Source organism: Phyllostomus hastatus, unplaced genomic scaffold, assembly GCF_019186645.2.
Source record: "Phyllostomus hastatus isolate PE091 unplaced genomic scaffold, TTU_PhHast_1.1 phas_scaffold_585, whole genome shotgun sequence".
NCBI lineage: Eukaryota > Metazoa > Chordata > Mammalia > Chiroptera > Phyllostomidae > Phyllostomus > Phyllostomus hastatus.
This window is the reverse complement of record NW_025334037.1, coordinates 2,118,463-2,142,687: the sequence shown is the minus strand read 5'-3', so window position 1 is coordinate 2,142,687 and position 24,225 is coordinate 2,118,463. Positions and strand designations below refer to the sequence as shown.

The window sequence follows — 24,225 nt, the reverse complement described above, 5'->3', positions numbered from 1 at the left end:
TTATTGAGCCATAATCCTAACAGACTTTATTTAATAATTAAAAACAAATACTTGATACAGCTAAAACAACAATGAAAACTGTACAATGCTTGTGATATTAGAACAAATGTATACAAATGGGGGCTTTTCAAAAATAATGAATGACTAAGATGAATGCTGGGTTTTCATTCAATTTCTTGATTAGCTGTAAGATAGCATACATACTTGTTTAGTTTTAAAAAAATACACACTACATTTATTGTTCATATGCTAAGTTGACCAGTGGAGGGGGGGACAAGCATTATAAAGTAAAATCACAGGACAAGAAATTCTGACATTAAATGAGCATTTCCACAGATGAAAATAGGGTTCTTCCAACCCCACGATTCAGAAGGATGTCCCCCAGTCCACATCTGCCCACAGTAATGGCCAAGAAGGCCCTTGAGCAGTGTGTTGTGTACTGGGAGTACATACCCTTAAAACGTTGCCAAAAGGGAAGTCCCTTTATTCAACATATATTTATTGAGACATTTATTGAGCACCTACTATGTGCCAGGCACTAGTAACACAGATGATGAGTACATTGGTAAAGGTTAAATTCAGATCGGTCTTAAAAAATACTTTCTACCTGGCCCCTACGACCACGTAACATCTTCTGAGAAAGTCCATGTATTATGTGAGGGAGAAATTTTGCCTTTAAAAAGAAAGGCACCAGGCTACAGTGATAAAAATTACAGCATTCATGAGGCTTCATGGAATAGCGGAGAAAGGACTACAGTAGGAGTAAGGAAACGTAGCTCTAGTCCTATTCCTTATTAGCTGGGTGAGCTTAAGTAATCTCTCTTCTCTGGCCCTAGTTCTTCACAAGTAAAATGATAACTGGGCTACAGTCGTAGAGTATTGGGGCCAAAAGGAACAGAGAGCAGCTAGTCTGGTGCTTCTCAAAGTCCTCAGTTCAAATAAAAATATGTCGAAGTCCCAATGAAATACTTGATGAAAGCAGAGTCACCTTGAAGAGGCAAAGGCAGCACCCGCAACCTCACTCCCCTGGCGCTCCCAACCCTGAAATTGGGTAGGGGGGGTGGGGGCATTCACCGAACACCATTTGCAAACCTCTCATCTAATCCAAGCCCTCACTTTTAGGATGAGGAAATGAAGACAGGATAGGAGTGACTGTTTGAATGTGCACATTTGGCTTCCTAACTGGAAAGGAGGGTGGTGGGCTAAATAAAACAGTTTAAGAAATTCATTAAAAATGCAAAGAAGGAAGCTGTCTATTTTAACCCTCTCAAAGTAGTTCCTTTGTGAAAGGGAGCTTTGAAATTGATTGTGTTTAAGGCAGCCAGCCAGCATGGGGCTGAAATGAACAAGGAGCAGCTACCCACGGGGCCTGCAGTGGACTGCTGTAGCGGACTGACTACAGCAGAAAACCACAGGGAACCCGGGTCAGTAGGCACTTGGACCGTGGCAGACCCTGGCCCCAGCAGTGCAAGCACTAGCGGTTTCAAGAGAAATATTTGGAAAATTAGGAATGAATACAAATGTCCATTTCCCAGGCCCTCGAGGAGTAGTCACCATCTGTTACTCAGAAATACCAACAGAAGTGGGTGTGTTAGATCCTCAAGTGAATGGTGCAACCAAAATCGCTGGGTTTGAAAGCTCTTCAGAGGCATCCTCTCCCTGGAGGACAACTCCAAGCATGGTATCTGGGCCACTGTTAATCACGGCAGACTTGAAATTAAACCAGAAAGTTAAAATGCATGTCCACTGCTGTACCTACTTAGCCAGGGCTGTGATCTCTTGTGACTTCATGGCATCGGACAGGAAGCTGAGCTCATTGCATAAGGTTTCGTATCGGAACGCCATCCGGATCTGAGCAACATTCGTCTTTCGAATATCATTTCCTTCAGGTCCTTCTTTATAATAATGCTGTCCCAGAAACTTTTGCTTTTCCTGGGGACCAAGAGAAACACAAATGAAACAATACACCTTGGATTCACTTTCTGTCCCACACAGCGGCTCTGGCATGCAGACACGCCCCTCAGCAGGTCCTCCGTCAGGACTCTTGCCCCACAAGGCTCTCAGGAAATTCCTCCTGGCCTCCGGGTCCTCAAGGATGTCACCCTTCATTTCCCACTATCCTGTCCTTGATCAGAAAGGAAAGATGACTGCTGGTGAGGACAAAGGCAAGGTGAAGGCTCTAAGAAGTCCCTCCTGAAAGCTGACCAGGGCAGACAGTCAGGTGTTGGGGAAAGCCAGTCCCAGGAACTAAACACACAAAGTGAGTCCGCAGCCTTTAGCTCCTCTGCATCCGCATCTATAAGAGCAGCACCAATACAGCCCCCTTCCTGTGCCAGTGACATCACCCAGAGGGGGTGCCCAGGGACCTAAGACACCATCTAGAGCAGCGGGTCTCAACCCCACACATCAGAATCACCTAGGAAGCTGTAAAAAAAATTACTGATGTCCAGGTCCCATCCCTAGAGTTTTTTAATCAATCTAAGTACTGTTCATCTATTCAACAAATACCAAGCGCCTAGGATGTGCCAGGGACTATTCTAGACCCTAGGGATATGATGCTGAACAAAACAGTCTCCACCCCAATGGAAATTCCATTCAAGAAAGACAGAAAAACACATAACTACCTATTACAAGATAAATAATGATAAATATTATGAAGAAAAGTAGATCAAAGGGATGGAGAATGATGGCAAATGTGTCTGTTGTAGAATGGGTGGTTGGAGATGGCCTCTGAGGAGGAGCCATTTGCGTAGAGGTCTGAAAAATGGACAGATCAGCCAGGAAAACTCACAAGTCTCCTCCTCAGTACTCTTCCCTAGAACACGGGTTTCAGTGCAACAGAGACCCTGCTTGTCCCCTCCCTCGCTGCCCCAGAGCCTGGAAAGCGCCAGGCACACCGGCACTCACTGTGCACGTATCCACAGTCCGAGAGACACAGGACCACCCACACCGTACCTGGTGCGAGAGGCCGCTCTGCAGCACGCTGTTCCTGGCGATTTCACACAGGTCACACGTGCTCAGCTTCCACACCTGGGCTGCAATTGCATACTCTTCCATAAGCGCTTCCTAGATCCCCCCAGAAATAAATGTATTAGATGGCAGAACGGCCACTTCAGTGCCTCACAGATTCCAAAGTTAGAAACATCAAATGCTGCAGACTTAATTTTTATTTAATGACTGGTACCTGGATAATCAAACAACATCCTCCCCCTTAAATGACAAACTGAAGAAAAGATCTTTTTTGTGTGAAGCCTCAGGTTACCCAGGTTACCGAGGAGAGACATATCAAAGAGCCTACATATGCATTTGTTAAGCAGCACACGTTCAAAGCCCCGAGCTGGTCACGGGGCACCAGCCCGCCCTCCCATGACCGGCTCCTGGGTCAGTCATACCTTTAATACCTAGTACCTGCTCTATAGCTTTGTCTTTTATTTAACAGACCATTTTCTTAAGATTGTCCAAAAATAAAAGTTAATCTGAGTATAGTACCAAGAGCAGCGACTGAACCCCAAGTCAAAATGAGAATGAAGCACAAGTAGTGAGACAGTGCGGGATTCGGGTTTGGGCTGTGCTTTCACTTGAACTTCTGGGACGTGACGTGCCTGATGAGCGAGCCCTTGCATTACCTCTTCGCCACCCCATCGCCTCTGTGTCCCAGAGCAGCGGTTCTTAAAATGTGGGCCCAGGATCCCTGGGGGTCCCCAAGGCCTTTTAAAAGGTCCTCCCTTTTCCAACTACATATCCTTGTGAGACCGGGTTTATCTATCACAACAGAGTGAGTGCATACATGAGACACCGGCTGTCTTCTGTTAAACCAGACATTAAAGAGATTTGCAAAACTGTAAAACAATGCCATTTTCTTTAGTTTGTTTTAGGAAATATGCTTTTCATAAAAGTTGCTATTTAAGTAACATTTAGTAGGTTTATTAATGTTATCTTTAAATGAGTTAACATTTTTCAACTTCTCATTCGTTTCTAACATAGTTCAATGTCATAGATACAACTCTTGTAGACAACAGCGCTCTGAGGGCCCCCATTCTTGAGCGTGTGAAGAGGCCCTGAGACCAAACACTTGGACAGAGAATCTGTCCTCGAAGACGCTGGTGCTTCTGTTTTTACTACTCGGTGGCTGTCTTACTGATGCCATCAACATGTGCTCGGCACACTAATGGCTGGTCCCTGTGCATGACGTCACCGCTCCCTTCCTCTTTCCTTTCCCCGAAGATCCAAAGTGTAATAATAAAACAGTATTAACAAAAACGGTAGCCAACATTTGAGCTATATGCTATATGCAGACACTGTTTTAGACTGTGGTTCGTTATCTTAGTGGAGCCTCACAATACAGTACAGGTAGATGTAGAGCCAATTTTATCCCCGTTTTACACATGAGAAGGAGTAACAGAGAGAGACATCAAGGAACTTCACCAGTACCACGGAGCTAGTAAATTCAAAGGCAGGGAAAACAGAACAAGCAAGGAATTGAAACTGTGCCTTCAAAGACTCAAGGACCCCGAAAGCACACTCCCAGGAGGGACTCGTCCCTCACCAGGAGCTTCCCTGCTGTCTTCACGGGGCCCCCACCCACCCTGAGAGCAGAACTGAGCCGTGCGCTCAGGTGCCTGTGGCAGGCCAGGACTGGGGCCTGCCGGGGACCCCTGAGGTCCTCACCTTCGTGTAGTGGAACTGCATGGGGTCATCGGTGGAGAGAGAGACATGCAGTCCCTTGTGCAGGAATTCCCTCAGAGGGTTTTTGGAATATTCAAGGAACAGACTGTTGTTGCTAAGCGGAGACATGGCAATGGGGATCTGAGCCAGGTAGTAGAGATACTGCAACACCGGACTCTGCAAAGGAACCACCAAACTCAGGTGACCAGGGCCAGAGAGGGGAGGGAGGGGAGAGGGTGGGCAGGGAGGAAGCGGGGCAGAAGCATCCCCAGTGGAAGCCAGGGGCCGGGCAGAGTCTGTAAACGTCCCCAACCAAGCCTGAGTTCCCCAAAGCCACGGCACCCATCACCCTTGCCTCCCCTGGCATCTCCATTCACCTCATTCCTAGTCACAGCCCATCTCTCCCTGGGACTGCCCTCCTGTCCAGTGTTGGAAGTGCTCTCTCCTTCCTCCAAAGTGGGGGCCAGCTCAGGGCAGGAAGGGCAGCTACACAGCCCAGCTGACCCCAACCTGCATTCTCCGCTCCCCTCCCCTAGGCGCTGACCCCAACTGGTCAGTCCAGAAGATGCCCCACTTGGTTATTTGGTTGCTGTGACTGCAAACGTTCAGGCTGAGACTGCAAACACTCCAGATCCCAAGGGGTGAAAAGGGGCAGACCTGAGTGGGCTAGAGTGGCTTTTCAGTGCAGCACCCACCCCACATGGAACTGTGCCTGGTGGTTAGACCTCCCGGGACCAGAGCAGGGAGCAGTTCAAGCAGACACCGTCCCTGCGGGAGTGATCCAGATGACGGAGAAGACCCCAATGCAGAGTTCTCGGTAGCACTATTTATATCAGGGAAAAGCTGGGACTCTGCCCAACAACTAGAGATTGGTCGAATCAGTTATAGACCATCCAAATAGCAGGCCATCCTTCCATGTTGCAGCACAGAAAAATGCTCATTACATAAAGTTAACGGACAAAAAAAGGAACCAAAAATCTGTGTTCATTATTATAATAAGCATTTAGAAATACGCTCTGGGGAAAAAAGTTTGGAACTGCAAAAACTAAAAAGCTGTGTCTGTTTCTATGAAAGCAATAGCAACATAGGTTTTTCTCCTCCATCTCTCCATGTTCTGGAAATCCAAACTGTGTTATATTCTATAATTTTATATGAAGCCAAGACGACTACAGACAGCCCAGCCCAGAAAAAGGCTCTACTGGCCAGAGGCTCCCAGGGGGCAAACAGGAACCCAGGAGACCCCACTCCCCCCACCAGGGGAGCCCAGGGCAGGACCGCCACCACGGGGCGAAGGGCAGCATCTGTGAACAGCTCGGTCACCTTCTTGAGGAGCAGCCCATGGGAGATGTTGTCGGCAGTCAGGAAGGCAGACACCAGGTGGGTGATGGAGCCGGCTTCCCCACAGTGAGGCCGGAACAGGAAAGTGCTCAGACCTCGTTCCCTGCAGAACAAGTGAGGCAGGCTCTGCGTCAGCCACAACTCCTGGGCCACACTGCCCAGGACCCGGCAGGCGGGGGTCCTAGCTCAGGGCCTACTCCAGGGGAGACAGTCACCCATGGCAGAGTGAGCACAGCTGACCCAGGACACCCTGGAAATTGTTCCAAAATGCAGAGGCCAGGCCCAGATGCCTCAGAGCAAAGCGATGCCATCCCTGAGGAACAGAGAGGGGGCCTTGTGGGAGAAAGAGACCCTGCCCCACCTATGTACCTATGAGGACATGGGCTCATGGCCTCCGCCCACTCCTCCCCTTCCTCTCTTCGCCAGGCCTGCAGCCCAGATTCACAGACCTTCAGAGCCAGAGAAGCCAAGAGAAATCCCTGAGTCCAACTTCATTGTTATGCAAATAGACAAACCCAGAGAACCCAAGGGTGGCATGAGACATGAGAAGCCCCTGAGCAGGTCAGTGACAGAGCCAGAACCAAAGGCCCCATGTCCAGACGCTCGGCCCCCACCCAACACCAGGCCGAGTGCTTTCAGCGAGTCCCCTGCAAAACCTCCACCCCCACAAATGAGCCCTGGCTAAGGCTGAGCTAGTGAAGCCCCACAGCCCAGCAGGGGTGGGAGCCCGAGGGGAATGGGTAGCTCAGTGTCCTGTGCCCTGGGCACCCGACCCCAGCCACGTGTGCCTCCCCTGCATGTGTGCACTGGCGGGATTCTGTGCATGTGAGACTGCTGGCTGCCAGCTCTGTGAGGACACGGGTTTAGTCTGCTTTGTTCCCAGTGTATATGCACCCAGTGCCCAGGATAGAGCCTGTCACGTAGCAGGTACAATAATTTGTTTCATGAATAATTGCATGTGTGAACACCTAGTGTGGTGGTAAGTGAACATGCACATGTGTTTGCACGTCTGTGTATCACATCAGGGGAGGACAGGTGCATGTGTAGGTGTTTGTGGATGTATGTAAAGGTATGTATCGGGCATGGGGTTTGGCTTTGTGGGATGCGTGATGGACTGTGTCTGCAGTGGGCGTGACAGCATGTGTGGGTGGCCCCGTGTAGTCATCAGGGGCATGTCCCTGGGTCTGAGGTTTGAGGGCCTGTGGCCATGAGTGCAGGGCCGGCTCACCCACCTGCGGAGGTTGTTGAGCACCATGATGTTGGCGTACATGTAGTACAGGTAGTAGCTATAGGGCGGGTTCTGCTCGCTGGTCCAGATGTCTGGGCTGGGGCTCTTGTCTGAGAACATGTGGTCGCTGTGCTTGGACTCGTCATCCACGCTGTCAAACCCCGTCACCTGGGAGGGACAAGGGGTCCTGCATCAAGCTTAGGCCAGTGAGCTGCCAGAGGCCTCAGAGTCCAGGCCTCTCAGGTTCACACCTCAGCTGGGAGCCCAGGGTCAGCCTGAGGCACCTTACTCCCGAGGATGGGGAGTGGGCACAAGGCCACCATCTATGCCTCCAGGGCTTCCAAAGGCACCCAGAACGCCAGACTGGAGAATGCTGAGCCCCTGTGTCATGGCAAGGGGATACTCGGGCCAGGCAGACAGTGAGGTAGCCATACCCAGGAGACCAGCGCTGCAGGGCAGCCACTGCCATCAGCAGCAGGGACCACCCCTCTGAGGGGGAAGGGGACAGGCATTTTCCATGCACCTACTATACCTCAGGCCCCGCCTGAAGGCTTACCACACATCAACCAACTTAATCCTCAGGGCAACCCTGTGAGGGAGGGCTTGGCTGTGAGCAAACCAGAGCCAAAGCGATTAAGCAGCTTGCTCATGGGAGACCACCAGGCTCTGAGCCTAAATGGGCTCAGCGTCTGGACTCTGGGGCTGTAGGTGGAGAATGCCCTAGGGCATGTCCCAGGTGTAAATATGAAAAAATAGCCTGGAAGCTTCTCGAACAGGCCAAGGTGGGCCCCATTCAATGTGGCCCCTTGGAAGGCTGAGCCACGGTTCTGGGAGGAGGCGGCTCTGCTCGCCAGCTCCGCCCTGGGAACTGCCCTCTGGGCCAAGTCAGCTGGGGCCCAGAGTACAACCCTGGGGGCCCCACTCTAGTCTCAGGCTTCCTCGTCACCTTCCTCATCACCAGAGGTCAGGCCCTGACCACAAATGTACCTATGAGGACTCGGGCTCTCGGCCAGCATGTGAGGCAGCTTTGCTAACTGCCCCTCCTTTCACTCTCGCACAGCAGCGCTCTGGGGAGGGGCTTCTGAAAGACTGCCCACTTCACTCCACTACCTGCCAAACAGGGGGCTCTCAGCCCAAGCCCGGGTCTGCTTCCTCTCCCAAAGGAGCAAGGAACCACGAGGGTCTTGCCAGAATATTCCCTGTCACAGAGCCGTATGTGTCGATAGGAGAGTCCCCACTATAGTCTCAGCATGGCCTGCAGGGTGTGGGGAGCCAGGGGGAACCTCGAGTTCTGCTCTGTGCTCACTAGCTCCAGGCCTCGCTGGAGCTCTCAGGGCCTGGCAGGGGGTAATGTCGGCCCCTCTCCTGGGTTCTGTAACCAACCGATGCAGGGCCTCGGACTGGACCTTAACTCTCCCCTTCCTCCTTAAGTCTGCTCCTCCCCCACTGTGAGAAACGGCCCCTACAAGGAGCACTATCTACTCCCCAAGACAGCCAGGCACCGGGAGGCCCCCTAGGCTCTTCCCTCTAGCTCACTGAAGGCTCTGCCTGGGTCCCACCAACCTACACCCATGCCCTCCACTCTGCCTGGAGCCCCCGGCCTGCCTCCTGCACACGCCACAGGTTTCTTACTTAGGCAGCAGTACGGTGTGGGGATAATGGCACCTGCTCGGGACTCAGGCACCTGGATATGATGAGTTCCAGTTCTGCCACCTGTTAGTTTTAATCTCCTCGTGCGCACATTGGAGCTGGGAGCTCCACAGGGCTGGTGTGGGGATTAAATGAGACAATCCCCAGAGAGCACTTGACACAGGGTCCGACACACAGCAAACACAAACACTGAGTGTTATTAACACCAACCACGGTGTAAAGTAGGGCAATGAGGAGGCTGAAGCACAATCGTGCCATAGTACAGGACACTGGGGCAAGCAGCAAGCGATAACCGAGCTGTTACGGCGAGTTCAAGCCCTGCCATCTATCTGATGCAGGGACAGGCCCCTGACTCTTACCTCGCCCCCTCCCCCCACCTGCAGCCACCTCTGTTCCGGGCCATTCACCACACAGCAGCCAGGATGGCCTCTGTCTAAAACATACAGTCCACGATGTCCCTCAGCGTGTTCAAACCTTTCCTGGTAGCCCCTGCACGTGTGCGCGCGCACACACACACCCACTCAATCACCCCACCCCAGGACCTCAGCCCTCCGGCATCTTCCCTGCCTCCCTCCTTGTCAGAAATCATCTCCATAACCTCCCCCAGATACTGAGCTTGCTTTTCACTGTCTCCAGCTACCTCCATGCCAGGCACACAGAGCAAGCAACCAGCTCCTGCCCCCTTATGCCCTTTCTGGTTGGCCTCTCCTACATCCCTTCTCTCCCATAACTAACAGAAGGTAGGTAAATACCTTCTGTGGGGCTTGTGTGCTTAAGGTGTGAGAACCGTCTTTCTAAAGCAGGAGAGCTGACACGTCTGCCTTTCTAAAGAAGACAGAGGCTGCTGCTCGGTGCTGCTGGGGCAGGATCCCGTCTTTCCAGCCCCACCCGGCCAGGAGCTGATTCTGCAGCCCTGCCCCAGCACCCCGCCCCCACCCCCAGAGCCGCCTCTGAGGACACAGGTGGGAGAAGGTGCTGTTTTAGGAATTCAGCCTCTTGGGACTGGCAACGCCACGCCTGGGGCACAGCAAGGCCAAGATCTGAGGAGAGAAGCCTGGTCCGACCCAGGGGGAATCCTCTCCTCGCTCTACCGCCTTGCACTTCGTCGGGACACCACCCCCACTTACATATTTGAGGAAGAGGTGAAGCTCTCGGTGATCTTGGGGGTTGATTGTGGCCTCAAAAAGGGGCAGGAAGATGTTTTCCAGCATCTTCCCAAAGTTTGGCAGCAGCTTCTTTGACCTAAATATGTCACTGGGGAAAGTGAAGACGATGATCAGGGTGGGCCCGACAGCCCCCTTGGCCTGTCTGAGGTTGACCTCAGTCACTTCCTCGGGCAGCTCGTGTCACCATTCAAACACCCAGAGTGAAGGCAGAGGTGTGGCCTGAACACAGACCCTCCCCCTCCTCTCCAACCACCCTGCAACTTCTGCAACACCAGGCACCGGCTGGCGAACTCAGCACCTACCCAACCCATCAAGGCACCCTCTCTAGCCAGAGGCCACCCTGGGAGAAGGGCAGAGGGGCTCTGGCTGACCAAGGGCCTGAGAGATGAGTCTACCTATCGCTCAGTGATCCAAACTCTCCGCCACTCAGCTCAGTTCCCCTAAACCACAAGCCCCAGCCTGTCCAGGGCCATGAACCCCCACACCAGCCAGACAGGGGAGGGCAGTGGCGATTTGAGTCAGATCCAGGGAGAGGGCCAACAATGGAGGCCACTCACCCAAAAGGACATCTGCATCCTGCAGTGAGAAGAAGACAGGCAGCAGTTCCTGCCAGGCATTTGCACATACATGTTCTTTAAAGAGTAAGAACTTGTCACAAAGACTCTCTGCTGACCACCCGTTCCTACAGGAAAATCCCTGGGGAGAAGAGGCCTCAATTGGCACTGGAATAGGTCCCACCGCTCAACAGTGCAGACTCAGTGGCCCTCACAGGACAGGTCGGGCCCCAGAGAGCTCAGGCAGACAGCGGGCCGCCTCACTTACTAGATCCGGGGCACCTGGATGATCCAGCGCATGTTGGGTGAGTAGACCTTGTGCTGGATGAACCAGCGGGCCAGGCTGGGCCACTCGTCGGGACTGCGGCCGTAGATGGAGAGCCGGGGCTCTGAGTACTGGTACTTGCTCTCCTCCAGCTCCCGGGCCACCTCCTGGCACCAAGAAGAGCGCAGGTCAGGCCAACAGCACCTCAGCTGCTGGATCCTACAGCTCCCTCAGCCACCTGCGCCCAGGCTGGGGAGGCCTCATCTGCTGCCAAGTACGTACTCACCCACCTCAGCAGAGGCTCCTTCCAGGAGAGAAAGGCCTTGGGTTTGCACCATCACGTGCACAACCAGGCCAGGCAGCAGACACGGCTCCACATGGAGCTAAGCTGCTCCCAGCCAAGAGCAGGCTGCAAACAGGGCAGCAAGGCTGGACGGTGAGTGCTCCCGCAGTAGATACCCTCCCCCTCCCCTTGCCTGCAGTGGACACAGTGGACACACGCAGCACCTGCCTGCCCAGCTCAGGAGCTGGCGGCCAGGGCCAGAGCACTGGGCCCTGAGCACCTCGGCCTTGCCGGAGCTGGATGGTGGGTGGACAGGGATTCGGGAAGGAGAAGACGACGAGGAGGCCACACACGGCCCCCACCTCCGATGCTGTCAGGCAGCTGAGGAGGGCTTGGAGAGGCTGAGGGCTCACTCACCTTGACCATCCGAGCAAAGTACTCTCCTCCCAGGTAGTTTTCAGTTTTCAAATACAGGTCCCGCAGCTCACTGGCTCCCACAGGGTTGTATTTCGAGTTGAACTTGTCAAAGCGATGGAATGTCTGCCGGCCCTGGAGAGAGGAGGCCACCAGCCGGATTCACCACGCCATTCTGCGGCCACCACGCACTTTCCCTCTCAGGCCTTTGCAAGGTGGTCGTACACACAGCCACACTGAAAGATGTCTTCTATGTCAGTTCTTGCATAAACTCTCGGATTGCCCTGGGGCCAGGCCCATGTACCCTCACCCAGTCAGCCTTGGGGTCCTTCTGTGAGGCCCTCCGTGAAGGAGGACCAGGCAGGGGGCCTTGTGGCCTGAGCTACTGTGGCTCAAAGCCAGCCGAGTGAGCAGAGAGTACTAAGCAACTGAACAATCCATAACATGTGTCCTGTTACTGCTTAGATGTCAGAAGGCACTGCTTCCACCTTATGTCATTCTTCAACACATTCTTTTATTGTGGTAAAACATACATAACACAAAATTTACTCTCATAGCTGTTTTAAATGCACAGTTCAGTGGCGTTAAACACATGCATGTTGTTGTGCATCTATTGTCACCATCCGTCTCCAGAACTCTCTCCATCTTGTAAAACTGAAATTCTGGGCCCACTAAACAAGAACTCCCCATTCTCTCCTCCCCACAGCCCCCAGCAACCTCTACTCTCCTTTCTGTCTCCATGAACTTGCCTGTTCTGGGTGCCTCAGACAAGTGGAATCAAACACTATTTGTCCTTTTGGATGTGGCTCCTCTGACTTAGTGTAATGTTCTCAAGGATCATCCCTACTGTGGTCGATATCAGACTCTTGTCCTTTTGAAGGCTGAGAAACACTCCATTGCACGGACAGGCCACATTTTGTTTTTTGATTCATGTACTGACGGATACTTGGGCTGCCCCTGCCTTTGGGGCATTGTGAATAACGCTGCTAGAAGCCTTGAGATGAAAGTACCAGTTTTAGTCTCTGCTTTCAATTCTCTTGGCAACATACCTAGGACTGAAACTGCTGGACTTTATGGTAATGCTATATTTAACTTTTTGAGGAAACTCCATACTGTTTCCTATAGTAGCTGCACTGTGAGTTGCTTACGGGCACACAACTCCTCAGTGACGGAAGTGGAATTAGACCTGGGACCTGCTGACTCAAGTGGCATACTCTTGTCCCCTGTCCCAGGGCTGCTCCAGCCCCGCTGTGCTGAGGCCAAATGATCCCTCATGGTCTCCATGGCTAGAAGAGAAGGAGCTGCTTACACAGCCAGCCTCTCTCCAAGCACAATCGTGGCTCTGTTTCGGGGGACTGAGTCCCCAGCCAGGACCGCTGGAGGCACCAGGGCAGCCGCTCACTCACCGCATGGACGTCCAGCGAATCCACAGTGAGGTCATACGGGTCCATGTGCAGGCTGTCGAACACCTGCCGCAAGGTGATCTTCCGGCCCTGCTTCTCGGTCACAATTCTGTCCGGCTCCGTCTGGTACGTGTGCTTGATGAAGCGCAGCAAGTGCTTCTGGTTCATGCAGGCAGCTGCGTGGATGTGCGTGTCCACCTGCAACACAGAGCCCGCCAATCTGTGAGCCGGGGCACCCCCGCTGGCAACAATAGGTGGGACTCCCAACCCTTGAGGTGGAGCACAGAGCCTCAGCACCTTCTGGGCTGTGGAGGCGGCCCCCACCAGTGCCTGGATGCCCACTCCCCATTTCTTCTCTAGATGCTGGGACTGGTCTCCTTTCCTCTGGCCTTGCTGTCCAATCCCCCTCCTTCCAGCATCGAGAGATCTTTTTAAATTGTAGGCTGGATCCAGCCACTCTCCTCATAACAAAACATCAATGCCCCTCATGTCTTTGAGATTAAGCTCAAGCTCCTTAGCCTGGGATTCAAGGCTGACTTCAAGCCTTATCTCTGCCCTGCCCTGCCCTGCCCTGTTTTCTGCTCCAGCCACGACACAGCCTTTCCAGAGGCCACAGGCACCAGGCTATTCCACACCACGTCACGTTGCCCGTGCACTCCTTCGGCCGGCATTCCTTCCTTTTTACTCATGGCTCTCATCCACCTGGAAATTTCCTACAGCCTCCACTTGAAAGCCAGTCCCGACCCCCCAAGCACCACTGATGAGCCTTCCCCTCACCCAACCTGGGAACCTAGCACAGACTCTCCCTGTGCTGTGCATGTCCTCCTGATCCACTCTTATTTTCCCAGCTGCCCCTTCACTAGACTGGGAGCTCCTCAAGGACAGGGACCATGTCGGAAGCATCTAAGCCTCCAGCACCATCCCCAGAGCCTGATACAATGTATTCGTTAAATCAATGGATGGATGAATAAAACAAATGAACAGGTATAATAGGTCCCAGTAGTTTTGATAATATCCACATCCTCATATAACACTGAGAGCCCACAAAATCCCACTCTACCTACTGACCTCTCTTAGACCCCCAGAGCCTTACCTTCAGCTACCAGCTTCAAAGAAACAGAGCCCTGGCTAAGCTGAGGGCAACCTAAGGTCACAGTGGGCCTTCTGGCTCCCCTTCCAAGCACCCAAAGGGCCTAAGAGAGGTTCCCAGGAGGGTGGCGGCAGCCTCACAAGCCAGGGTGCTGTTGGCTGCCACACTGCACTCTGCAGTTACTTCTGCGGCTAACTGGGCACTGTGCCAGGCCTGGGAATGCTGTCCATGCTGGCCAGGCATCTCCAAGTCATGCCAAGCCAGACATTTGATCTACTGAACCTGTCTGAGCATTATACCAGCCAGCCCATGTCACTCATCAAGGCCCTTCCTGCCGTTAATACAGGAAGACAGGCCACTAGACATCAGAGAAAAGAAACAATTACAAGCACCGAAAGCACACTACAAAGGCTCAGGCACCTCAGGGATGGGCTGGGCTCACGTGGCCACACAAGGGAAGGTCAGCTTGGCTTAGCGCAGCCAGACACAGCTGGGCTCAACCACCTCAGCATGACTCAGCACATCCTGGGTTTTCCGGTCATCACCTCCTGCTCACCGGTGACACACTGCAGGGGTACAGTATGTCTTTGCTCCCCTGAGTCACAAGATGAGGGAGGAAAACAACTGGACAATCCAGGAAGCATCCAAACTTCAAAATCTCCAAGATGATTATTTTGAGAACACATAAAAGACCTCACTAGATGTCAGTGTTACAGAAGAGACAGACTTCAGGCATCCCAGCTCCAGGAGGTGTGCTGGCCTTCAACCATGGAGCCAGGATGAAGAGAAGCTGGGATGACATGGGTCCAGGATGACCAAGCCAGGATGACGCACACCGGACCATCACTGTCCGTCTCGGAATGGGCTGGGCTCCTGTGCACATAGAGGACTTTTCAGCCCCCTCCCTTGATCTCTTTGTTCTCTTCCCCTCTCCCTCCTTATAAACACCTCTGCCTCCACTGAGAGATGGAGATGGGACACGAGTCCCCCATCTTCCAGGTGGCTGGCACCTGCAAATAAACCACTTTCCTTTACATCAGCAACTGCCTCAAGTATTGGCTTTCATAGTGGCAAGCAGCCAGACCTGCATTCGGTTATAGTGTCACAGCACAGGGGTCAAGGCCATCTCTGTCCAGACAGCACATAACCCCAGAGTGACAGGGAACCCTGAGGATAGGCTCTGGGGTATAACAGAACCCCACAAGAACTCTCTCATACTGTAGCCAGAGATTAGCTGGTCGGCCCAGAACACCCACTGGGGCCCCCCTCAGAAGCAAACAGAGTTGGAACCGGTGCTGCCAGCAAGGACCCCTGGACCCAGGCAGCAGGAAGCCATCAGGCCCAGAGCGTTCACACACAGCAGGCAGGACAGCGTGGGCCTGGACACCCATCTGGGCACGTGCTGGGCATGCAGGGTGCATTTGGGCAGAGCTGAGAGGAGCCGGTATAGACACTGAGGCACCCACCTGTCTGAACACCTGAGACTCACAGAGAAGCACAAATGGTGCTTGAAGGTGAAAATGCCAGGTAGGTAGTATCTACATACACCCTTTCACCTCCGTCTACAAATCCCCAAACACTTCCACAAGACTCACAGACCATGAGCTGAAGCCAGACTCTCATTTCTTAAGGACTCCATCCAAGTGGGAATCTTTGCCAGATGCCAGGATACCTAACAGACATGATCCTGGGGTCTCCCCAGAGGGAGCCTCCTGCCTACCATTGCTGAGTGAGGCCAGCCAGAGCTGGGCTTGCCCAAGGGAGCCACACCCTCCCTGGCCGAGATCTCCCTTATCAAAGATGACCCAGGGAAGGGGCAGTCCCCCAGTGGTCCCATCTGGGACAAAGGGCCCTGTGGAGGAAATGACTATACTGTGATTCAGGTGTGATCATTCCTCCTCCCAGCAGGTAGCCTGATCCCATCCTCCTCCCCGTGAGCTTCTCTCCCAGCTAATTACCATTCCCCAGCCACTCCCTGCTTCCTCTGAGAGGCCCATGGGCCCTGCGAGATCCAGAACCCCACACACCTCTGCAGCCTCCCTTCCCCCCGCCTCTCCCTCTACACCTGAGCTCCAGCCACACTGCACTGTTGCAGTTATGCTGACCCAGGGCTCCGTCCCTCTCCTCTCTAACACCACTCTCCCCCTCCTGGCATTTGCAGTGCTGTCACCTCGGCCTGGGATGCCATCACTTCCTTTCCCTGACCCCACCCTCTTCCTGGTTAAATCCTACTCTTTAAGTCATCTCAGTTCCTGCCTCTCCCAAAGCTGCTCCCATCACATTGACTGGGAACTTCTTATGGTGAGGAAGTGACTCTTGTTCAACATCAAATGCCCCATGCTTAGCACTAATCCCTTGCCTTGCTGTATATTAGTTAAATGGAAAAAAATGGGAAAGCCAGAGACCAATGTCATTTACCACGTGAGCCCAGGCCAAGCTCTCTCAAAGGGGCTGAGAGGGAGCATGTGCTTTTTAAACACGCCTGATCCCAAAGGAAGCGAAAGCACAAACTCCCAAGTCCAAAGAAGTCAGCCTTTTTTCTCCATGATGAATTTAATATATCCTCTACCTTCACGTAACTGTCCTCAACTCATGACCAATTAAGAGGTCATGTCTACTTTCCAAGCAAGAGGGCCTCACTCCAACAGATACACAGCAGGGATACCCAGCACCGTCGGAGCCATCGTGGCCTGCTGCACGGAAGGCAGCACGCCGGTCTTCCTTCCACACATCACATCTCACTGCTCTGCCCAAGGAAGGCCACACAGTGGGCCAACCCCAGACGGGCTCCGCACATGCCAGTGGGTTGAGAGGGTGACTGGGAGGGGTTTGCACACTGGCCCACGAACGCACCTTTCTCACATTATAGAAGTCTCGGTGGGGGTTACTCTTCAATTCTTTGAACTCAGACATTTCATTTAACATCTCATGAAGGCTGAACTTGGATTCCAGAAAGTTCAGTCGTCGGTGACAATATGTTTTCCTGCAGATTGGGAAGGGGGAGATACCACAGTGAGGAGAAGTCGAGTCAAGCTCTCCAGCTTGGGGACCTCCGTCCGATGTGTGCAGGGGCCGACCCCTGGGTGGAAGGTCAGGATGGAGCAGGGAGGGCTTGAAGAGGTTCCCCACCAGCCCACCTGAGCTGTGTAACCACATCCACGTGCTCTACAAAATGAGCGGGCAGCTGGCCCAGGGCAGTGGAGCTGACTTTGCAACCTCATACAGGTTCTCTGACTTCTAGCTTTATGTGCTTAGGCAGTTGGTCTTGAACCTCTACTTCCCATGAACAAATACAGAGCTGGCAGTGCCCAAGATTAACGGGAAGGTTAAATTGGTTTATGCACGTGAAGGGCCTGCCTCTGAGCAGAGTGGACACTCAGTGAAGTCTCCCTCCTTCACCCTTTCCTTTTGTTTTCCTCCCATCTACCCTCAGACACTTCAATTCTTTGAAAGGAATTTAACTTCTGCCCAGGAAACCAATAATACAGTCAAGCTCTCAGGCGTGACCTGCCCACCTTGGCATGCAGAGAAATCACCATCTGACCAAACGGTCTCCCCAGACCCCAAGACCCAGGGACCTCCCAACTCTGAGGTTTGCACTGTGGGCAGATGGGGAATGCAGCGATGTTCGTTACTAAGACACAAATCTCTGCTAAAACCGGTGCCCCCACCAGCTGGCAAAAAACCCATCAGGGTTAGGGTGCTCACTGCTTGAGGCCAACTGCCATCCCACACCCAGCCCGGATGCCTGGCCACACGCCTGTGTCCACAGCCAAACGGAACCTTCAACCACAGTTCGTGCCATCTGCTTCCTTGCGCCCCCACCCACGGCAGCTCCATTAGTGCAGCTCAGGCTTTCACAAAGAGCCCCAGAGAGGTGCGCAGGAGAGTCTCAGGGATTTCAAAGGTCATCTCCCCCAGGCCTTGTGCCCAGCAGGATTCAGCATAACAGCCACACCCTCACTGTCTTTCCCCCTCTCTCAAGGCTTTCCCTCAAAGGTCCTCACACTGCCTGAGGCAAGCCTCTCAGGAACTGCCCTCCCCCACCCCTCTTATCTTCCCTCAGATCAGTGGGGGGCAGGAGCCACCTACCCATCCCCCTAAAGTCCATTCTCCTCCCTTGCCTCAGGCCCATTCCCAGCAAAACCCAACAGGCAGGGCAAGAGAGTTCCTCAGGGGTAACCAGCACCCTCTCCCTCCCCCAGGCCCTTTGTCCTGTCTGGGCACACACAGCACAGCCACTCAGCATCCAGTCATGCTGGACGTCCATGGCTGATGAGCTTAAATGCTCACCCAAAAGTGAGGGGCCACATTCAAGAAGACAACCTCCTGCCAGGTTAGTACAAGCCAAGCCCACAAGCATCCCAGGGGTGTCGTGGCACAAAGCTCCCAGACTCCCTGCCCGCTCCCCTCCAGAAACACAGAAAACCCAACATAGGAAGCAACAGTCTTCATCACTCCTCCACCATCTATAGGAATGGCCCAGGCTGGTAACTGCAAGGCTGTCACCGTGCCTGGGAGAACCGGTGACAGCCATTCTAAGGTGTGCAGGTGGCCCCCAGCAAACAGAAGCTCCATCTCCATGCATGTAGGACAGGTGAGACCAGCTCCAAGAATATGCCAGCCCATGATGGAGAATTGTTGCAGAAACCCACAGAGCACTGGGTAAAGGGGGGTCCACTCTTTCTGAGATGGTTTCAGGACAGGAACACCCAGAGCAAAGGGGTGACTAGATGGCTTCTCCCAGCCCCTTTCCTACAGAAGAGCACCGGTACAAGGAGAGGCAGACTGGGGGAAAGCAGGCTTACGTGGGGCCATCAGTGATGAGGGCCAGGATGTGGCTCATGTCCACGGTGTAGGTCTCCAGGTCGGGGTAGGGCAGGCTGTGGGGCTCCTGGCGCTCCAGCATCTTCTGGTTATCATACACAAAGAGGATGCCCCCCTGCATGCGGACCAGGTAGCCCAGGTTGGGGGGAGCATCATCTAGACAGTAAGGGTCTTCCTGGGGCAGTGGGAGAGGGTGGAAGTCTGCAAAACAAGATTGAGTGATGGCCAAGTGCCCTTGACCTCCTGAGCTCATGTGAGCTCAAAAGTCATATTCTCGGTGAGGCTTGTCCTGGTCATCCTATATAAAACCCAACTACCCCCCTCCCACCCCACCCTACCCCCCCCGGCATCTCACACCCCCTTCCCTGCTTTATTTTGCTTCCCTAGCAACTACTACTATATAAAATAATTTCACTTAGTTATCTTGGGTAGTATATGTGTGTTTTGTTCCCTGCTGGATCCCCATTTCCTAGAGCAGTCCCTGGAACACGGCTGGCAGATTTTTTTTTAATTCAGCTGAAATGAGCTGAAGCCTCCTGGGCACTTCAGGGCCACCAGGCATTCTCAAACGGCAGCTGTGTCTTCTAATAAGAGAACGGACAGCAGCTGGGAACCCAGGGAGCACGACTGCCCCAGTCCTCCCACATCTTCCCGAGCCCAGGGCGGCCAGGGGGCTAGGTGAGGAAGCCCCCTGCTCCTTCCCCACGGGAGCACAGCCCAAGGCTTGTGTCCCAGACAGCAGGGAGTGCCAACAGCAGAGCTGTCTGTGCCCACCACTATGGGGTGAATTAGCCCACGGCAGGCAGAAAAGTACTCCTGGCTACTTCCCAGCTATGAGACACTGAGCAAACCCCTTTACCTCTGATCCTTTCTGCTCATCTGAGGATGACACCCCCTGCCTTAACAGCCTGTTGTGAGGGTGGCAATAGAGGGTACAGGAAGATGCTTTGTAAATAGCAATGCCAGACTCATAAATTATAGAGCATTATTTTCATGATGACTTTTCCTGGCTCACCATAGGCTCTCTCTCTGGCCAAGGAACAGGTTCTGCTTAATAGCAGTGGACCTGGGGGCTTCCCCTCTGTATATTAGCCAACCCCACATACAGTCCAGCTGCCCAGATGCCAGCCCAGGCAGGAGGAAATCCTGGAGTCTTCATCAAAGGAAACAACCAGTGTGGGGTGCCCTGCCTGGGAGTCCCCACATCAGTGCTCGGAGCAGATGTCAGGCATCATGGGCTGAAGCAGCACAGAGCTGGGAACTGAGATGCACCCATCAAACACAGCCACAGGATGCTCAGGAGTCCCTAAAACGTGCCAGTGGCCTGTGGGACACAGGCAGTACAACCGCCTAGGTGAAACCGCAGCCTCCACCTCACCACACTCATGCCTAGGACCCCCAGGTACTCTGTTCTGTATAAAGTGCACATTTGACAGCCACTCCTGTCTGCCCTTTCCCAAAACGTGGCAGGTGTCACCAACTTCCCTCAGAAGGGCTGGGATGTACCCAGGGCCCCGGGGGTAACAGATGCTCCCAGGCCAGGTCTCAGAGCTTCGAGAAAGCCAGAGATGGCACCAGCTACACCCAGGGGGCAGGGGGCAGCCCACTCACAGGCCCTGGCACAGACCACCAGGCCCTCGTTGGGTCCCCCCACCAACTCTTGGTACCGAGGTTTCCTGTTGTCCTCATTTGCATCACTCTCCTACAGTCTCTGCTGCTCCTGGGCCCTTTGCAGGCCAAACAGATCCCTCCAGAAACCGTCCTGCCCTCGCTGACCTCCCCCCCCAAACCCCGCAGCACAAACAAAGCTGCCAGTTATCGAACACGCACTAGATGCCAGAACTGCACGGAGAACTTCACCTGCCTTCCTTCACATCATGCTCTCAGGAGGCCCAGAGGATAGGCATTGTTGGTATTCCCATTTCGCAGCTTGAGAAACTGAGGTTTGGGGAAATACTTTGCCCAATAAAGTGGCAGCGCTTAGGTCAGAATATAAAGAAGTAGGTTTGACTCTAGAACCTACTTCTCCTGCCCCAGAACATGCCCACTGTACTTACCCCCACCCACCACCAGTGAGGCATTTAACGGCTGACCATGTTGTTTCAAATACCCAACATGAGCCTGCCTGTCTCCCTGGGAAACTTCCAAAATCCAGACTGTCTTTCCACTCTCTCCTAACTTCCACAGCTCAGCCCCACACAGGGTGCAACACACAGACTCAGTCTTGGGGAAGCCAGCAAACTCAGTAGGAGAAACCAGCATCAGGGCCCTGTCCTTACGGCACCATCCAGGGGAAATGCATCCAGCTAGTGAAATGTCCTGACCAACTCTTGGCCGTGTCCCACTTGAAACCCCACCTGCAGCCTGGCAGCGTACCTGGGAGGACCTCCGTCAGGGGTGCCGTGTCCGCCTGTGGATGACCCAGGTACTTGGCGGTGGTCCGTGGGAAGCGGTGATAGGCGAGTCGGGTATACTTCTCCCGGATCATCAGGGCCTTGGCCAGGCTCTTGGCAGCCTGCTCATAGTCCTCCACAGTGATCTGCAGAAGAAGGTGCACAGAAAAGAGTTCATGTAGCCAGCCTGAGACCGCTGTCCTTAGCAAGATCTGCCGCAGGGCTGGCCCTTGGCTGGTAGCTGGCAACTTGGGTTTCGGAAGCATTCCCACCATTCCCTGACTAATCAGAGTGGTTCACTGTTTACACAAACACTCTGTTTACACACACATTCTGGTGTAGGCTGAACGCCCGATTTCCTTCTGGGAGCCTGGAATGCAGGATGTGCCATGCAGATGTGTGACCAGCTGCAATAAGATCTTTGGGCGCTGAGTCGCTAATGAGCCTCTGTGGTAGATGACACTTCACACATATTGTCACAATCTGATGCTGAGGAATTGTGTTGCGGTGACCCCACTGGGAGAGGGTCTCCTCCAGACTCCACCTCAGGGGCCTGTGCCCTGGGCTGATTTTGCTATGAATCCTCTCACTGTAAGAAATCCTAATGAGAGTACAGCTACGTACTGAGTCCTAGGAGTCCTCCTGGCAGATCACTGACCCCGGGGGGTGGTCTCAGGGACCCCCAACACAGGAGGAGAGTTAGGGCTGCTGGGAGGGAGGCAGGTACTCCAGCCTGCACACCCCCAGGCCAGCCCCCAAGGCTGCTAACTAAACCACAAACCTGCCGCACCTGGCACACGCAGAAGGAAAACCTGGACCATACACCTCATGAGGGTGGGTATTATCATTTTCAGTTGAGAAAATATATGGGCCCTCTGGAGGTAAAAATAAAAACCCCTGAATGCTCAGTGTGCTGCTATGCCATCCCCAGGCTTCCGATTCATCTGTCAATTGTCAATCACCCCAAGTCATCAGTCAACAAGTGCTAATTGGCACACGTCACGTGCCAGACTCTTTCTGTAGATTTGATTTGGTCCTCACTGAAACCCATCTTACAGACAGGGGAACTGAGACCCAGAGAGGATAAATCCCTCGCCAGGAACTCACAGAATCAGAGTCCAATCTGAGTGATTCCCAGTGCCCAAGGATGTCTGCTTTCCCAGGGCTGCCCGCTGTCCAAGGATGCATGAGATGAATTCCCACCTTCCAACGAGCTCACTGATCTCAGACTGTTTGGGAAGGACGTGTGGGGCAGAGTCCCAATGTGCCTGGGAGACAAGCAGCCAAACTGTCACAACAGCGGACAGGGGACACGGCTGAGCGGGGACAGAGGCGGGCGGAGAGGAACGTGGGGAGGGCTGAGGCCTGATGATGTCCTCTTCTGCTCTAGTTCAACAACCATTTTAGTTCTGGAGTATTTTAAACACACAGACAAGCACTGAGGATAATATGACAAACACCCATGTATCTTCCTTCCAGAGCGAGCAATTTTAATATTTTTCATCACTGTTTCGATCTCTTGTATATATGAATGAATAAACCATCACAAATACAGCTAAAAGTTTGCCCTCTTCCCTCCCCCGCACCACTCCATCCTCAGAGGAAGGAAGTTGGCATATATATTTTCCACGCCTCTTTTTATGCTTTTACTAAATGTTATTTGTTGTTTCTTGCTAAGTAAGTAGCTTCTCCTCCTTTCCTGACCCCAAGTGTCCCCATGAAGGTGTGTTAATTCCACTTTAGTCCTTCCTGTGGATGGCTTCTGAGAGCAGCGGGAACGGGTGAGCAGACACAAACACCTTAGACAAAAATATAGCCCTGCCAACAACGAAGCCAAACACTGTCTGCAGAACCGAAGGACTCAGCACAGCAAGGCTCAGGCCATAGCTAAAGATGTCCGAGAGGGTGCTCAGGTCCCCAGTGGACCAGCAGCCACCAACCCACCTGTAGCCTGACAGCAGAGCCCCTGGGGGCCAAGGAGATCTGCAAGGTCAGCCTGCCTGTCACAGACTTGTAGCTCTCTGGGGCCAGCTGCCCGGTTCAGGGGCTCTGTGCCCTAGGACATGCCAGCCAGGAGACTGACTGAAAGAAGCCAGTTCATGCCCCAGGCCAATGTCCTTCCACTCAGCTAACTATCAGCCCACCTTGACTCTCCCTGTCCCCCACTCTGCCCACACGTGGGAGGCTGGGCGGACACCAAGGGCTCCTGGTCAAGATGCTGCATCTTTAGACAAGGCCTGCAGTGTTTCCAATCCAATCAAAATTCCCACCCCTGGGTGCTGAAGAAAGATACTGTGCATCCACATAGTGAAATACCATGCATTTGTAAAAAAGAACAAGGAGTTTCTTTATCTATTGATAAGGCATTATCTCCAAGATGCACTGTTAAGTGGAAAAAAGCTAGGCTCATTTATGTCACGTGTATAGTAAGTAAACTACCATTTCTGTACGAATAAATAAACTATGTGCACATTATTCATTATAAAGTACATGGGCCATCTGTGAAAACACACAAAAAACAAAAACCAAGGGCTGCCTCTAAGAAAGAGAACTGAGTGGCTGGAAAACTGATAAAATTCTTGTACCTTTTAAGTCTTATACCATACACAAGAATTCTCTATTACCGGACAAATAATATATATATATTTTATAGCTAGGGGGAAATGTGTAAGAAGAGCAGTGAGCCGCTCTGCTTTCTCGGGTATACTATGTATTCTAAACTTGCAGTTAAAAAGGAAAAGGAACGAGAATAACAAGGCCGACTGAGGCACGCGCAGTAGGCTGAGGGCCAGGGAGATAGAACCAAACTTAACCTCAGCGCTAACTTTAGTGATATTTCTCTTCCCAAATGAGCAGTAAAAATGCATCATCCTACTAGGTGAAATCAGCACGTCCTCAGTGATGTGGTGTGCAAATCACCATGTTCACTTTCTCCTGAAGGCCCTCTCT

General features: G+C 53.0%; 1 protein-coding gene across 7 annotated transcripts in view; it reads right to left on the bottom strand.

Annotated features, from left to right (window-relative positions):
- The window catches only part of AMPD3 (adenosine monophosphate deaminase 3), a 45,422-nt gene continuing 21,197 nt past the window's right edge, over positions 1 to 24,225 (bottom strand). For all 7 annotated transcript variants that reach the window (XM_045825548.1, XM_045825546.1, XM_045825547.1 and 4 more), the window contains 12 exons: positions 21,260 to 21,422; positions 18,865 to 19,084; positions 16,910 to 17,039; positions 12,970 to 13,164; positions 11,567 to 11,698; positions 10,870 to 11,033; positions 10,009 to 10,135; positions 7,236 to 7,399; positions 5,986 to 6,106; positions 4,669 to 4,842; positions 2,956 to 3,066; positions 1 to 1,932 (listed from right to left, as the gene is read on the bottom strand). In XM_045825548.1, the coding sequence (XP_045681504.1) occupies positions 1,756 to 1,932; positions 2,956 to 3,066; positions 4,669 to 4,842; positions 5,986 to 6,106; positions 7,236 to 7,399; positions 10,009 to 10,135; positions 10,870 to 11,033; positions 11,567 to 11,698; positions 12,970 to 13,164; positions 16,910 to 17,039; positions 18,865 to 19,084; positions 21,260 to 21,422 (1,878 nt within the window). In that variant the 3' untranslated portion in view covers positions 1 to 1,755. The remainder of the gene's footprint in view (positions 1,933 to 2,955; positions 3,067 to 4,668; positions 4,843 to 5,985; positions 6,107 to 7,235; positions 7,400 to 10,008; positions 10,136 to 10,869; positions 11,034 to 11,566; positions 11,699 to 12,969; positions 13,165 to 16,909; positions 17,040 to 18,864; positions 19,085 to 21,259; positions 21,423 to 24,225) is intronic.